A 16,272-nucleotide genomic window follows, 5' to 3' on the forward strand; every position below is an offset into this window, starting at 1 on the left:
GGGGGGGGGAAGGACGGGTGAGGTGGTTTGTGAAGGGATGTCTTTCGTAAGTGGGGGGGGGGAGGACGGGTGAGGTGGTTTGTGTAGGGATGTCTGTCGTAAGTGGGGGGGGGGGGGGAGGACGGGTGAGGTGGTTTGTGTAGGGATGTCTGTCGTAAGTGGGGGGGGGGGGGGGAAGGACGGGTGAGGTGGTTTGTGTAGGGATGTCTTTCGTAAGTGGGGGGGGGGGGGAGGACGGGTGAGGTGGTTTGTGTAGGGATGTCTGTCGTAAGTGGGGGGGGGGGAGGACGGGTGAGGTGGTTTGTGTAGGGATGTCTGTCGTAAGTGGGGGGGGGGGGGGGGGTGAGGTGGTTTGTGTAGGGATGTCTGTCGTAAGTGGGGGGGGGGGGGGAGGACGGGTGAGGTGGTTTGTGTAGGGATGTCTGTCGTAAGTGGGGGGGGGGGTGAGGTGGTTTGTGTAGGGATGTCTGTCGTAAGTGGGGGGGGGGGGGAGGACGGGTGAGGTGGTTTGTGTAGGGATGTCTGTCGTAAGAGGGGAGAAGACGGGTGAGGGGGGGGGGGGGAAGGGGGGGATGAGGGGGGAGAGGGATGGAGTGGGTAAAGGGGGGGGGAGAAGTGAGGCCAACACAAGTTTACTCAGTTACAGCAGTGGCGTAGCAAGGGTTGTAGAGCGGCTCTTTTTTCTACTATGTAACGCTATAGTGTGGGACGGCGTGGCCTTGCGGTAGAGAGCTAGACTGCTACCACGAAAGTCTCGAGTTCGAATCCGGGTTCAAATCAGTAGAACGTCCCTGAGTCTACCCAGCTCTGATGGGTGCCTAACTCACGTTAGGAAAAGCAAAGGTGGCTGGGCAAACTCTACTTTATCCGACCACACTATGCTTCGTATGCAGAGGTCTTTGAACCAGATGAACTCTTCTTCATCTTCCTCACGTGTATTGGGCCGAACGGGAAAAGATGATGAGCGCTATAGTGGACAGTAAAAATCGCGTTGGTCTAGACTTCGTACAATAATCATTAAACATGAAATACTTTTTAAAAATCAGTTCAGTCTTTTTTTTTCTCTTTTTGGATTTACTAATAAAGATAAAAACAAACAAAAACAAAATTAAATATAAACTTGTAACCCGTCCCATTCACGTTCGCATACAGTTTTAGCACAAATGCTTCCTCAGCCTCCACAAAAAATAAAAAAAAATAAAAAAAAAATAAAACCACAGGGTACCCAGTACCTATGGGTAAAACGCACTTAAAACACTACCCACATTAAAAACGTATTCCAGAGTTCAAATACGAAAACCACATCCGAACGGCCCAAATTTAGACGGCGTTGGATGTCCCAAGAAAAGAAAACTGGATGCGAGCAGACGAGAGCAGAAGCAGTGAGTGACGTCAGCAAGATGAAGCCCGCTGTGACGGCACATTAACATGGACGGGTGGCTCCGGCTAATGAAGCGAATCAAAGTGGAGCGTTCTATTCTTAGATCTCTGACGGTGTAAAAAATAAAATGTAACAAGCGATTGACTGCACGTGGAGTATTACAGACCACCCCACCTTACAGACAGATCACAAAAGCTGTTCTAGCTGTATATGATAGACCACCCCATCTTACAGATTACAAAAGCTGTTCTAGCTGTATATTACAGACCACCCCACCTTACAGACAGATTACAAAAGCTGTTCTAGCTGTATATGATAGACCACCCCATCTTACAGATTACAAAAGCTGTTCTAGCTGTATATTACAGACCACCACACGCTACAGACAGATCACAAAAGCTGTTCTAGCTGTATATGGTAGACCCACAACACAGATTGCGGCTGTATTTTATAACCCAAAAAAAAAAAACCCACTTACAAGAGCTGTTTTAACGGTAGGCCCATAATTATAAACTCAAATAAAAATCCCGTTTACAATTGCTGTTTTAACGGTAGGCATTACTACAAATCCAAATAAAAACCGCTTACAAGAACTGTTTTAACAGTTGGCCCATAACTATAGACCCAAATGAAAACCTCGCTTTAAATTACTATAGTTTTTTTTTAGCTGTATATTATGAAAGGTCCACATCCAGTATTTCTCGAACGAAATAAAAAGAAAATTGTATTAAATTTATACAGAAAATGTATCCCCCTCCCCCAGAAGTTATAAGTGCCCGCCCAGAAGTTCAAAGTTACCAACGGAGAAGAAAAAAAAATGTCAGAAAGAAACACTGCCCACATCACAGATTACAAAAGCTGTTATTGCTGTATCAGAAAGATCCAACTCATACAATAAATTAGAGAAATACTAACGCAATTTTTAGACTGCCAAAAAACAAAACGCCAATAACAGAGGGAAGCGCTAGTTGAGTGTTAGAGACCACTAGTTCACTAGAGAGAGAGTGGATTACAAACAGAGAACTAAATCTTCATGTCGTAAAGATGTTCTAGCAGTAATAGGTGCACAGTTGACGCGACAACACAACATTGTTATGCTTAGTGAATAAATCAGTGAGTGAGTGAAAGAGAGAGAGGGGGGGGGGGGAGGAGGAAGAAAGAAAACACATCAATAATGTGTGCGTGTCTGTGTCTGTGTGGTGTGTGTGTGTGGAAAGTAAATGTGTGTGGGGTGCGTGTGTAATTAGGTGAAAGTGTGTGTGTAGTGTGTGGGAGGTGGTTGTGTGTGTGAGGTGAATTAGTGTATCTGGTGGGTGTGAGGTGATTGTGTGTGGTGTGTGAATCAGGTAAATGAGTGTATCTGTCGCGTGTGTGTGAGGAGTATGTGTGCCCGTATAGTGTGTGTGGTATACATGTGTGTGGTGTATATTAAAAAAAAAACCAGCCCCGTCTTAAGGATAGACACAATCATTCAGGTAACCCAGGTAACATAATTATAACATTAAAGCTCACCTTTTTTTTATTCATACCTTTTTTTTTAAAAAATTCATCCCCCACTAGCGAGAGGTTTCTACATTAAAATTTCCCTGTAATTGGGGGAGCGCATTAATCCTACTAATCCACCTGGTGAAGATGTTACATCCCCCACCAGCAAGAGGTTTCTACATAAAAATTTCCCTGTAATTGGGGAAGCGCATTAATCCTACTAATCCACCTGGTGAAGATGTTACATCCCCCACAAGCAAGAGGTTTCTACATTAAAATTTCCATGTAATTGGGGAAGCGCATTAATCCTACTAATCCACCTGGTGAAGATGTTACATCCCCCACCAGCAAGAGGTTTCTACATTAAAATTTCCCTGTAATTGGGGAAACGCATTAATCCTACTAATCCACCTGGTGAAGATGTTACATCCCCCACTAGCAAGAGGTTTCTACATAAAAATTTCCCTGTAATTGGGGAAGCGCATTAATCCTACTAATCCACCTGGTGAAGATGTTACATCCCCCACAAGCAAGAGGTTTCTACATTAAAATTTCCATGTAATTGGGGAAGCGCATTAATCCTACTAATCCACCTGGTGAAGATGTTACATCCCCCACCAGCAAGAGGTTTCTACATTAAAATTTCCCTGTAATTGGGGAAACGCATTAATCCTACTAATCCACCTGGTGAAGATGTTACATCCCCCACTAGCAAGAGGTTTCTACATTAAAATTTCCCTGTAATTGGGGGAGCGCATTAATCCTACTAATCCACCTGGTGAAGATGTTACATCCCCTACCAGCAAGAGGTTTCTACATTAAAATTTCCCTGTAATTGGGGAAGCGCATTAATCCTACTAATCCACCTGGTGAAGATGTTACATCCCCCACCAGCAAGAGGTTTCTACATTAAAATTTCCCTGTAATTGGAGAAACGCATTAATCCAACTAATCCACCTGGTGAAGATGTTACATCCCCCACTAGCAAGAGGTTCTACATTAAAATTTCCCTGTAATTGGGGAAGCGCATTAATCCTACTAATCCACCTGGTGAAGATGTTACATCCCCAACTAGCAAGAGGTTTCTACATTAAAATTTCCCTGTAATTGGGGAAGCGCATTAATCCTACTAATCCACCTGGTGAAAATGTTACATCCCCCACCAGCAAGAGGTTTCTACATTAAAATTTCCCTGTAATTAGGGGAGCGCATTAATCCTACTAATCCACCTGGTGAAGATGTTACCCATCCATCACCACCGGAGCGTTGCCCGATCAATGTTGTTTTTTTACACCGCTAAATGCAGCAATGCACTCAGTACACCAGTCCCCCCCCCCCATCCCCCCCCCCCCCCACCCAGCACTTGGCTTTGTTTTCCGTGATGTCACTCCAGCTAGCTATCCACGTGGTGTCTCTCTCCACACCGTTCTTAACCTTTAAACAACAACGAGTTGTTTCCCCTTAATGCCCGTGTACACCAACACGATGTGGAGGTTCTCACGTCTTTGGATCTTCTAAACCCTCAACGGTTTTTTTTTTTTTTTTTTACCATTTCATTCTTTACTTATTAAACCTCACAATTATTCATTAAAAAAAACTCTTACATTTAAAGAAAAATATTCACGAAAGCTTTATATTTTTAAAGAAACCCATACGTATTTTTTTTTTCAAACGCATCAATTCTTTACCTTTAAGGCACCCCCTCAATTCTTTACTTTCTAAAACAATTAATTCTTAACTTTTTAAATCCCCTCCACCTTCCAAATTATGTATATTGTTTTTGTAAGACCCCCTCAATTCTTAACTTTTTAAAAACCAACCAATACTTGACTTTATAAAACCCCTCTTAACTCTTTTAATCTATCCAATTCTTAACCCGTTTCAAAACTCTCAATTCTTTATTTAAAAAAAAAACCTTAAATTCTTGACTTTTTAAATACTCAATTCTTGACTTTTTAAATACTCAATTCTTGACTTTTTAAATACTCAGTTCTTTACTTGTTTCAAACTCTATATGCTTTGCAAATTTGTAACAACTCTTAATTCTTTACTTTAAAAAAAAATAATTCTTTACTTGTTTAAAAACTCTTAATTTAAAAAACCTCTTAATTCTTTACTTTTTAAAAGCTGAAAGGTTGTTGACATGAGACAACACCCACACACCGCTAATGTCTTACATGCATGTTGGAGCTGATGATTCTAAAAATAAAACTAACATTCTCTTCGGTATTAACTTCAACTGAGTGCATCCAAGTGGCCGACTATTGGATTTTCCCCGAGTCTAAATATAGAACACTGCCGAATACCTATGCAAGAGGTGGCTGACCTAATAAGGCGTTAAGATATAAAATATTGAGGTCTAAACCTATTTATAGCTTTTTTGTTTTTATCGAACTCCATGTTAAAGGCGTTGGCTTTTTAACAGAGGCATATTATTTATTGCAGTAAGAGAATCATGTCAGTAACATGTCAGTGCCATATTGCAGTGACAAATGAATTATGTCAGTGGCATGCAGAGTTTCTTCCAGGCATCTCTTCGGGGGGGGGGGGGAGGTGTAGCGCCCCCCCCCCCCCCCCGAAGAAAGTCTACCGCCCCCCCCCTCCACCCGGAGAAAAAAATTTGGAAGAAACACTGGTGGCATGGCATATGCCTTGTGGTCCCGTGTCACACACAAAAATTGGACTACACTGTAAGGCATTAGATAGGAGACGAATCAGCTGCCACATAGATCTATGTATAATCATTTTAACAATGAAGAAACCGAGTAATCATTAGCCTGAAGATTCTAGGTTGAGAATATTTTTTCACAGCAAGTCTAAAGAACACTCAGTTGTATAGGGTACCCGTCTCTAAATGGTAACCTGCACATAATGGAACCCATTTCTGAATGGTACCCAGCTCTAAATGGCACCCGAATTGAACCCATCATTGAACGGGTACTGCCTCTGAAGAATGGTAAAAGTAAGGTTCCGTTGCGAATCTGACGGTCCACGGGGCAAGTACAGTTCACTTGTTTCTGTGAGCTCAGCATATGAAGAGATAGTGTGGTCAGCACTATGTCCAGCGGTCTTTACTTTCCCTAACGTCTACCCATCAGAGTTGTGTAGACTTAGGGATGTTCTACTGACTTGAACCCAGATTTGAACTCGAGGCTTTAGGTTAGCAGTCTAATGCTCTACCACTAAGCCACACTATCCCCCCCCCCCCCTCCATTTCTGAATGGCACCCATCTCTGAATACTACCAAGAGCTTACATGTATACTCCACACTTAACACCCCAAACATTCCAGCATTAACTTACCCAGGTTTCATAAGGACCCTGGCGAAATGGATACATTTCCAGCATCAACTTACCCAGGTTTCATAAGGACCCTGGCGAAATGGATACATTTCCAGCATCAACTTACCCAGGTTTCATAAGGACCCTGGCGAAATGGATACATTTCCAGCATCAACTTACCCAGGTTTCATAAGGACCCTGGCGAAATGGATACATTTCCAGCATCAACTTACCCAGGTTTCATAAGGACCCTGGCGAAATGGATACATTTCCAGCATCAACTTACCCAGGTTTCATAAGGACCCTGGCAAAATAGATACATTTCCAGCATCAACTTACCCAGGTTTCATAAGGACCCTGGCGAAATGGATACATTTCCAGCATCAACTTACCCAGGTTTCATAAGGACCCTGGTAAAATGGATACATTTCCAGCATCAACTTACCCAGGTTTCATCAGGACCCTGGCAAAATGGATACATTTCCAGCATCAACTTACCCAGGTTTCATAAGGACCCTGGCGAAATGGATACATTTCCAGCATCAACTTACCCAGGTTTCATAAGGACCCTGGCGAAATGGATACATTTCCAGCATCAACTTACCCAGGTTTCATAAGGACCCTGGCAAAATGGATACATTTCCAGCATCAACTTACCCAGGTTTCATTAGGACCTTGGCGAAATGGATACATTTCCAGCATCAACTTACCCAGGTTTCATAAGGACCCTGGCGAAATGGATACATTTCCAGCATCAACTTACCCAGGTTTCATAAGGACCCTGGCGAAATGGATACATTTCCAGCATTAACTTACCCAGGTTTCATAAGGACCCTGGCAAAATGGATACATTTCCAGCATCAACTTACCCAGGTTTCATAAGGACCCTGGCGAAATGGATACATTTCCAGCATCAACTTACCCAGGTTTCATAAGGACCCTGGCGAAATGGATACATTTCCAGCATCAACTTACCCAGGTTTCATAAGGACCCTGGCAAAATGGATACATTTCCAGCATCAACTTACCCAGGTTTCATAAGGACCCTGGCGAAATGGATACATTTCCAGCATCAACTTACCTAGGTTTCATAAGGACCCTGGCAAAATGGATACATTTCCAGCATCAACTTACCCAGGTTTCATAAGGACCCTGGCGAAATGGATACATTTCCAGCATCAACTTACCCAGGTTTCATAAGGACCCTGGCAAAATGGATACATTTCCAGCATCAACTTACCCAGGTTTCATAAGGACCCTGGCGAAATGGATACATTTCCAGCATCAACTTACCCAGGTTTCATAAGGACCCTGGCAAAATGAATACATTTCCAGCATCAACTTACCCAGGTTTCATAAGGACCCTGGCGAAATGGATACATTTCCAGCAGCATCAACTTACCCAGGTTTCATAAGGACCCTGGCGAAATGGATACATTTCCAGCATCAACTTACCCAGGTTTCATAAGGACCCTGGCGAAATGGATACATTTCCAGCATCAACTTACTCAGGTTTCATAAGGACCCTGGCGAAATGGATACATTTCCAGCATCAACTTACCCAGGTTTCATAAGGACCCTGGCGAAATGGATACATTTCCAGCAGCATCAACTTACCCAGGTTTCATAAGGACCCTGGCGAAATGGAGCTGTGCCTTGAAGTCCACCTGGAGCACCTGCTTGAGGTAATCCTTGTCTCCCATGGACACGCCCCCAGTTGTGACAATAATGTCCACAGTCTCCAGGGCTTCTGTCAGCTTCTGGACTAGGGCATCTGGTCTGTGGAGAGATGGGGTACACTTGGTGATCTTAATACATACTTATATGTACATTTGCTTGTACACAACACCTGTACACACATCCAGTTGTATGCACCAAGTAGTACAGACATACAATTATACACACACCAACTTGTACATATATCCTATTGTACACAATCAAGTACACATATACACTTGGATATGCATCATGTTTTACACATGATTATATAAATTTCTATTGTGTATGCACTTGTAATATACACTGTCACATATCCACTGATATGCAGATGTACTGTTTTACATATCCATGTGGACACAATTGCAATTTTTTCACATATCCACATGTACAAACATGTGCTTGTACAGAAATCCAGTTGTACACAGCCACCCACAAATACACCCTATTTACTTAAATGTCTACAGACTCAACAATCTACTCACAAATCTACAGCTTTGCACACATACATGTATGTCTACAGCCTCAACAATCTACTCACGAGTCTACAACTATGCCCACATACATGTATGTCTACAGTCTCAACAAAGTACTCACGAGTCTACAACTATGCCTACATACATGTATGTCTACAGCCTCAACAATCTACTCACGAGTCTACAACTATGCCTACATACATGTATGTCTACAGCCACAACAATCTACTCACGAGTCTACAACTATGCCTACATACATGTATGTCTACAGCCACAACAATCTACTCACGAGTCTACAACTATGCACACATAAATGTATGTCTACAGCCTCAACAATCTACTCACGAGTCTACAACTATGCCCACATACATGTATGTCTACAGCCTCAACAAAGTACTCACGAGTCTACAACTATGCCCACATACATGTATGTCTACAGCCTCAACAATCTACTCACGAGTCTACAACTATGCCCACATACATGTATGTCTACAGCCTCAACAAAGTACTCACGAGTCTACAACTATGCCTACATACATGTATGTCTACAGCCACAACAATCTACTCACGAGTCTACAACTATGCCTACATACATGTATGTCTACAGCCACAACAATCTACTCACGAGTCTACAACTATGCACACATACTTGTATGTCTAAAGACTCAACAAAGTACTCACTAGTCTACAACTATGCCCACATACATGTATGTCTACAGCCACAACGCAGTACTCACGAGTCTACAACTATGCCCACATACATGTATGTCTACAGCCTCAACAAAGTACTCACGAGTCTACAACTATGCCTACATACATGTATGTCTACAGCCTCAACAATCTACTCACTAGTCTACAACTATGCCTACATACATGTATGTCTACAGTCACAACGCAGTACTCACGAGTCTACAACTATGCCCACATACATGTATGTCTACAGTCTCAACAAAGTACTTACGAGTCTACAACTATGCCCACATACATGTATGTCTACAGCCACAACAATCTACTCACTAGTCTACAATTATGCCCACATACATGTATGTCTACAGCCACAACAATCTACTCACTAGTCTACAACTATGCCCACATACATGTATGTCTACAGCCTCAACAAAGTACTCACGAGTCTACAACTATGCCCACATACATGTATGTCTACAGCCTCAACAATCTACTCACTAGTCTACAACTATGCCCACATACATGTATGTCTACAGCCACAACAATCTACTCACTAGTCTACAACTATGCCCACATACATGTATGTCTAAAGACTCAACAAAGTACTTACGAGTCTACAACTATGCCCACATACATGTATGTCTACAGCCACAACGCAGTACTCACGAGTCTACAACTATGCCCACATACATGTATGTCTACAGCCACAACGCAGTACTCACGAGTCTACAACTATGCCCACATACATGTATGTCTACAGCCTCAACAAAGTACTCACTAGTCTACAACTATGCCCACATACATGTATGTCTACAGCCTCAACAAAGTACTCACGAGTCTACAACTATGCCCACATACATGTATGTCTACAGCCACAACGCAGTACTCACGAGTCTACAACTATGCCCACATACATGTATGTCTACAGCCACAACAATCTACTCACGAGTCTACAACTATGCCCACATACATGTATGTCTACAGCCTCAACAAAGTACTCACGAGTCTACAACTATGCCCACATACATGTATGTCTACAGCCACAACAATCTACTCACGAGTCTACAACTATGCCCACATACATGTATGTCTACAGCCACAACAATCTACTCACTAGTCTACAACTATGCCCACATAAATGTATGTCTACAGCCACAACAATCTACTCACGAGTCTACAACTATGCCCACATACATGTATGTCTACAGCCTCAACAAAGTACTCACGAGTCTACAACTATGCCCACATACATGTATGTCTACAGCCTCAACAAAGTACTCACGAGTCTACAACTATGCCTACATACATATATGTCTACAGCCACAACAATCTACTCACGAGTCTACAACTATGCACACATAAATGTATGTCTACAGCCACAACAATCTACTCACGAGTCTACAACTATGCACACATAAATGTATGTCTACAGCCACAACAATCTACTCACGAGTCTACAACTATGCCTACATACATGTATGTCTACAGTCTCAACAATCTACTCACGAGTCTACAACTATGCCCACATACATGTATGTCTACAGTCTCAACAAAGTACTCACGAGTCTACAACTATGCCTACATACATGTATGTCTACAGCCTCAACAATCTACTCACGAGTCTACAACTATGCCCAAGTCCACTGTGGGGATCCTGTTCTCTCTCAGCTGGTTCAACAAGGTGGTTCTGTTGCTGTCTCGAATCTTTCCTTCAGTGAGTGCAGCATGGGGCTCAATTAGCTAATCAGGATTAGAACAATGGTTAACTCCATAGATAGGACAATCTTCAGCAGTTTAATCACTTAAAGCTATTTATGTCTTTTACCAATTAGAACCAGTGGAGAACTAAAGCATAGTTCACCTTTCACATCTGACATTCAACATAGCAGATGGAGAGGATAGTGTGGTCAGTTCGACGAGCATATGCAGGGATAATGTAGTCAGCACTATGTGTTATGATGCATGTTTGACTTGAGAGATCGGTGCGCAGGATTGATGGTGCGGCCGTATATTGAACGAGTGAGTGTGTGACGCTGTACGCAAGAGAGTGACGTTTTAGTGTGAGTTCCGTTGTTGCCGGGGAAGAAGATTGAAGTGAGTCTTGTCCGTGTGATGTTAGAGTTAGGTTGTCTAGTTGTAGTATCGTTTGTCCAAGCTGTCCGATGCCCATTATTTATTGTGCAATAAATAGAGTTAGTAACCGATGTCATTCTGTTAAATCATTCGTAGCGTTGATGTCGTCGTGTCCCAAGATATACTGTAGGATAGCTAAACATAATCAAATGGTGGTGATATGGAAAGATGGTATTGGATCAGGTAGTTGTACCCTCTCACTGCATAACTGTGGTACACATATAGAACACAGCAGTTATAACATGGTGGAGCAGTATTAACGTGAAACAGCTATAGTAACACGAAGCAGCTATAACAGAATGAAGACAGCTCAAGCAGTATAACAGCATGAAGTAGTATTGCAAGGCGAAGTAACTTAAAAGCACTTAGAAGCTAGTCGGCGGAAATAACATCTAGAATCTAGTCAGAAAACGCTATCAGTGTCTAATCAGTCAAGTTCCATCGACATAATTTTCGTACGGACTATGTCTCTGTGATATATGGACTATTATTGTGAAAATCGTGTGTGAAGACCCGTGCTAAGAAGACCCGTGTTTGAAGACCCGTGCTAAGAAGATCCGTGTTTGAAGACCCGTGCTAAGAAGACCCGTGTTTGAAGACATACGTATGAAGACCAGTTCTAAGAAGACCCGTGCTCTGATGACCCATGCCGTTATGACCCTTGATGTGAGGACCCGTGCCATGAAGAACCGTGTGGGGAGAACATGTGATGACCGTGTTGTGAGGACCCTGACGTGAAGACCGTGCTGGGAGGACCTGTGTTGTGAAGGACAAGGGGATCTGTGTGGGAAGTGTGTGTTGTGTCATGAAGCCGACGATGATGCCCAAGTTCTACAAATTAGATAAGTAGTACCTCTTCATATATTTTTTAAGTAGTAGGCATGTACATTATTTTTTCTATTACGTCCTAGTGAAACAAAAAATTGTAGTGGTTAAGCAGGGGCTGTAGGTATTGTGAGCCCATTGCTGTGTTATGCTAATGAGGGTTGTTGTATGATAAGTAAGAGATCAGTATTAGTGATAATTGATATTGTTATAGATAATGTAGACACGCCGGTTTGAGGGCGGTGTTATGTTGTTGACAAGATGATGTCACTATGATCTGGATTTGATTTATTATAATAATATGATTTTCAATTTATTATATGTGATGATATGTTATTCTATGAGGTTTGTTTTCTTAGCGTAAGGAACCCAGTAGATTAGGATAATGTTGTTTTATGATAATTTGGTGTCGTCACCCGGCCAGCAGGGGGATAGTTCGTTGGTCGGTTGCTTCATCGGTAGTTAGTTGATTTCAAGACTGAGGATGCAGTCAGATTTTTTTTTTGTGGGTAGCTCGAGGATGTACCGAGTACCTGGACATGGATTTAAGGGTTCTAGGGAAAATATTCCTCTATGTGATATCGTATTTGGTTACTGAAGATGTTAAGAATTATTATTGGTACATGTCATTGAAACAGGAGATGAATATATGCAGGTGATAAAGTGATTTATGAAATTTGATGTGGTTACTTAATTACTTAGTACTAAATTAACGCGTGAGATGTGATTTATTATATAAATAAAGTAGCGTAGTTAACAGAAGAGGTACTACATTAGATTAAGTCTAATACATTAGGTTAGAGAGACTATGTTAGATAATGATAACCGAGTAGTAGTGACATGTTGTTTTCCGTTAGAAATAATTTCTTTTCAGTACAACTAAGGTGATGTTTGGGTCGACATTGTATGGAATCCTGGCCTTTACGTGAAGTGTGATTGTAGGATGTGTACCCAACTGGTGATCTGAGATGTATACTTTGCAGAATCGTCAAAATATGTTTGTGCGCGCGGAGAAATGAACTGAACTGAAACTTCAAGAATTGGTTAAAATTGTCTAGTCTTTAAGGTCTATGTGTGAATGCTACCATAGTTGCCATTGTTAGGTAAAACAGAATGTTGTATTATTGAAGTAATAAATAAAGCTAATGTGATTAGCTTAAATGGAGAGGGGGGTAATGTTATGATGCATGTTTGACTTGAGAGATCGGTGCGCAGGATTGATGGTGCGACCGTATATTGAACGAGTGAGTGTGTGACGCTGTACGCAAGAAAGTGACGTTTTAGTGTGAGTTCCGTTGTTGCCGGGGAAGAAGATTGAAGTGAGTCTTGTCCGTGTGATGTTAGAGTTAGGTTGTCTAGTTGTAGTATCGTTTGTCCAAGCTGTCCGATGCCCATTATTTATTGTGCAATAAATAGAGTTAGTAACCGATGTCATTCTGTTAAATCATTCGTAGCGTTGATGTCGTCGTGTCCCAAGATATACTGTAGGATAGCTAAACATAATCAAATGGTGGTGATATGGAAAGATGGTATTGGATCAGGTAGTTGTACCCTCTCACTGCATAACTGTGGTACACATATAGAACACAGCAGTTATAACACTATGCCCATCTACTTTTACTTTCCCTAACATGAGTCAGGTACCCATTACAGCTGGGTGGGCTCAGGGACATCCTACAGACTTAAGCCTTGAAATCAGAACTCAAAACTATTCGACCACGCAGTCTGATGCTCCACAATAGTGCCACAAGAATGTTGATGACTGAAACTAAACAAAGTAAAAAAAAAAAAAAAAAAAAAAAAAAACTCACTTCATTTCCAGTGGACAGCACCCCAACCACTGGCAGCCCATAACACTGGACACTGGTGACACCAACCGTTGCTAGAAGACCCAGCTCTGCTGGACCCAGCCGCTGACCCGCACAAAGAATCTCTTGACCCTGTTCAATATCAGATCCAGTGGGCCTGGAACAGCAATGGTCAAACAGATTGTACCCAGACTGTTTTAAACAAACAACTAGCTACAGTTGTAAACATAAAAACACATGTAATATCATACCTACAATTGTTAGATAGACTTCCTACTTTTGAATTGCAATCAGGCACAAAATGTTTATATTTTTAAAAATAAAACTAGAATACCCGTCATCCGTTGGATAACTGTGGGCTTCGGGGGTCATCCATCAAAAAACATCACGTCTGTCACTCAGAGGCATAGCGACCCTTCCCGGCGCCCGGGGACAAACTTTTCGATTTGAACCCCCCCCCCCAAGATTTCGATTTTCAACCCCCCCCCCCTCAAACTTTTGATGTGCACCCCCCCCCCCCCCACACTCAAACTTTCCATTTGAACCCCCCTCAACCTTTCAATTTATTTTTCCAAACCATTTTGGCGCCCCAACATATGTCCCCCCCCCGCCCCCCTCCACCTCCCCTCCCCCCCCCGCCTCCCCTTCCCCCCCCCCGCCTCCCCTCCCGCCCCCCTCCTCGCTACGCTACTGCAGTGTCACTTATCGTCACAAAAAACAGACCCCACATTCAAAAATATGTTTCTTATCTTTTAAAAACACCGAAAACACCGATTTCGGACTATCCCTTCATAAACTGACGTCACATGTGACCTACTCAACTCTACTTCACCTGCCCAGTGTCCCGCCAAGTCTCAGACAACATGGTTTTATCGTTTAAAAAACGATTCCAGCCGAGCATGTCTCTGACCACACTATCCTTTCATATGCTTAGGACAAAGAAACAGATGAACTCTACTTCACCTGCCCTGTATCCTGCCAAGTTCAGATAGGCAACTTTAGCATTCACATCTAAAAAAAAAAAATTGAAAAAAAATATCATTGACATATTGGTCTAGAACCTGTGCCACCCGCATGAGAGCGGACTACGCTACCAACTTAGCTATTTACTCGTGACGTCACACATGAATTTTTATACTATACTTTTGAGTCTCCGCGCATAGATCTAGATCTAAGTCTAGTAGTAGAATCTAGTAACTTTCAAATTAAATTTTATCTAAATTAGCCAAACAAAGATTTATATAAAATAATTAAGGCCTGAAATAGATTCTAGATGTATTAAGGCCTGAAATAGATTCTAGATGTATTAAGGCCTGAAATAGATTCTAGATGTAGAATTTACATTAAGTCTAGATCTAGAATTTACATTGAGTCTAGTGACCTAGATCTAGGCTAGATCTAGATCTAGGCTAGATTCATAACTTTCCTTCGACAGCTGATCTTTAGATCTAGAGAAATTTATTGTAAAACTAAATGAAAAAAGACAGTTTAAAATTGATATAAGTGTTGGAACGTAATAAATACAGCAAACGGACGTATTGTTAAAGTTATGACCAACAGAAAATTAGATTTAGAACGCGTTAAACTTTTGAATGGGAACACAATTTTCTTCGATAGACGCCGCCATTTTATTGTACTAAAGAGTAAACAAAAACCTGTGACGTCACTATTCCCACAAAGTTTAGTGGTTTGTTTTAACATTTTAAAAAAAAATGGGTTACTCTACGTATGAATAAATCAATTAATTAATTAACGTCTTTAAATAAATTTGTGATTAACAGTCTGTCTGCATTAAAAAATTATTCTCTACCTACATACTATTTTACAGCTCTCCAGATAGAGTCGAACATATCACAATTTTCGATCGGACAAACAAACAAATAAATATTCAAACATGTAAACAAACTTGACTTTTAGTAGTATACTAGAATACCCGTCATCCGTTGGATAACTGTGGGTTTCGGGGGTCATCCATAAAAAAACATCACGTCTGTCACTCAGAGGCATAGCGACCCTTCCCGGCGCCCGGGGACAAACTTTTCGATTTTAACCCCCCCCCCCCCCAAGATTTCGATTTTCAACCCCCCCCCCTTCAAACTTTTGATGTGCACCCCCCCCCCCACTCAAACTTTCGATTTGAACCCCCCTCAACCTTTCAATTTATTTTTCCAAACCATTTTGGCGCCCCAACATATGTCCCCCCGCCCCCCCTCCACCTCCCCCCGCCTCCCCTTCCCCCCCCCCCCCTCCCCTCCTCGCTACGCTACTGCAGTGTCACTTATCGTCACAAAAAACAGACCCCACATTCAAAAATATGTTTCTTATCTTTTAAAAACACCGAAAACACCGATTTCGGACTATCCCTTCATATACTGACGTCACATGTGACCTACTCCTCTACTTCACCTGCCCAGTGTCCCGCCAAGTCTCAGACAACATGTTTTTATCGTTTAAAAAACGATTCCAGCCGAGCATGTCTC

The 16,272-nt window shown here is 42.0% G+C and overlaps 1 protein-coding gene across 1 annotated transcript in view; it reads right to left on the reverse strand.

The window, feature by feature from the left end:
• LOC131954480 (gephyrin-like) overlaps positions 1-16,272 on the reverse strand; it is an 89,062-nt gene that overhangs the window by 16,556 nt on the left and 56,234 nt on the right. The window contains exons 13-15 of the mRNA XM_059318198.1: positions 13,796-13,949; positions 10,645-10,766; positions 7,765-7,926 (exon numbers count right to left, since the gene is read on the reverse strand). Of these exons, the coding sequence (XP_059174181.1) occupies positions 7,765-7,926; positions 10,645-10,766; positions 13,796-13,949 (438 nt within the window). The remainder of the gene's footprint in view (positions 1-7,764; positions 7,927-10,644; positions 10,767-13,795; positions 13,950-16,272) is intronic.

The sequence above is a fragment of the Physella acuta genome, unplaced genomic scaffold (assembly GCF_028476545.2).
Source record: "Physella acuta isolate Inbredline_101_S28 unplaced genomic scaffold, ASM2847654v3 ptg001004l, whole genome shotgun sequence".
Classification (NCBI taxonomy): Eukaryota; Metazoa; Mollusca; class Gastropoda; family Physidae; genus Physella; species Physella acuta.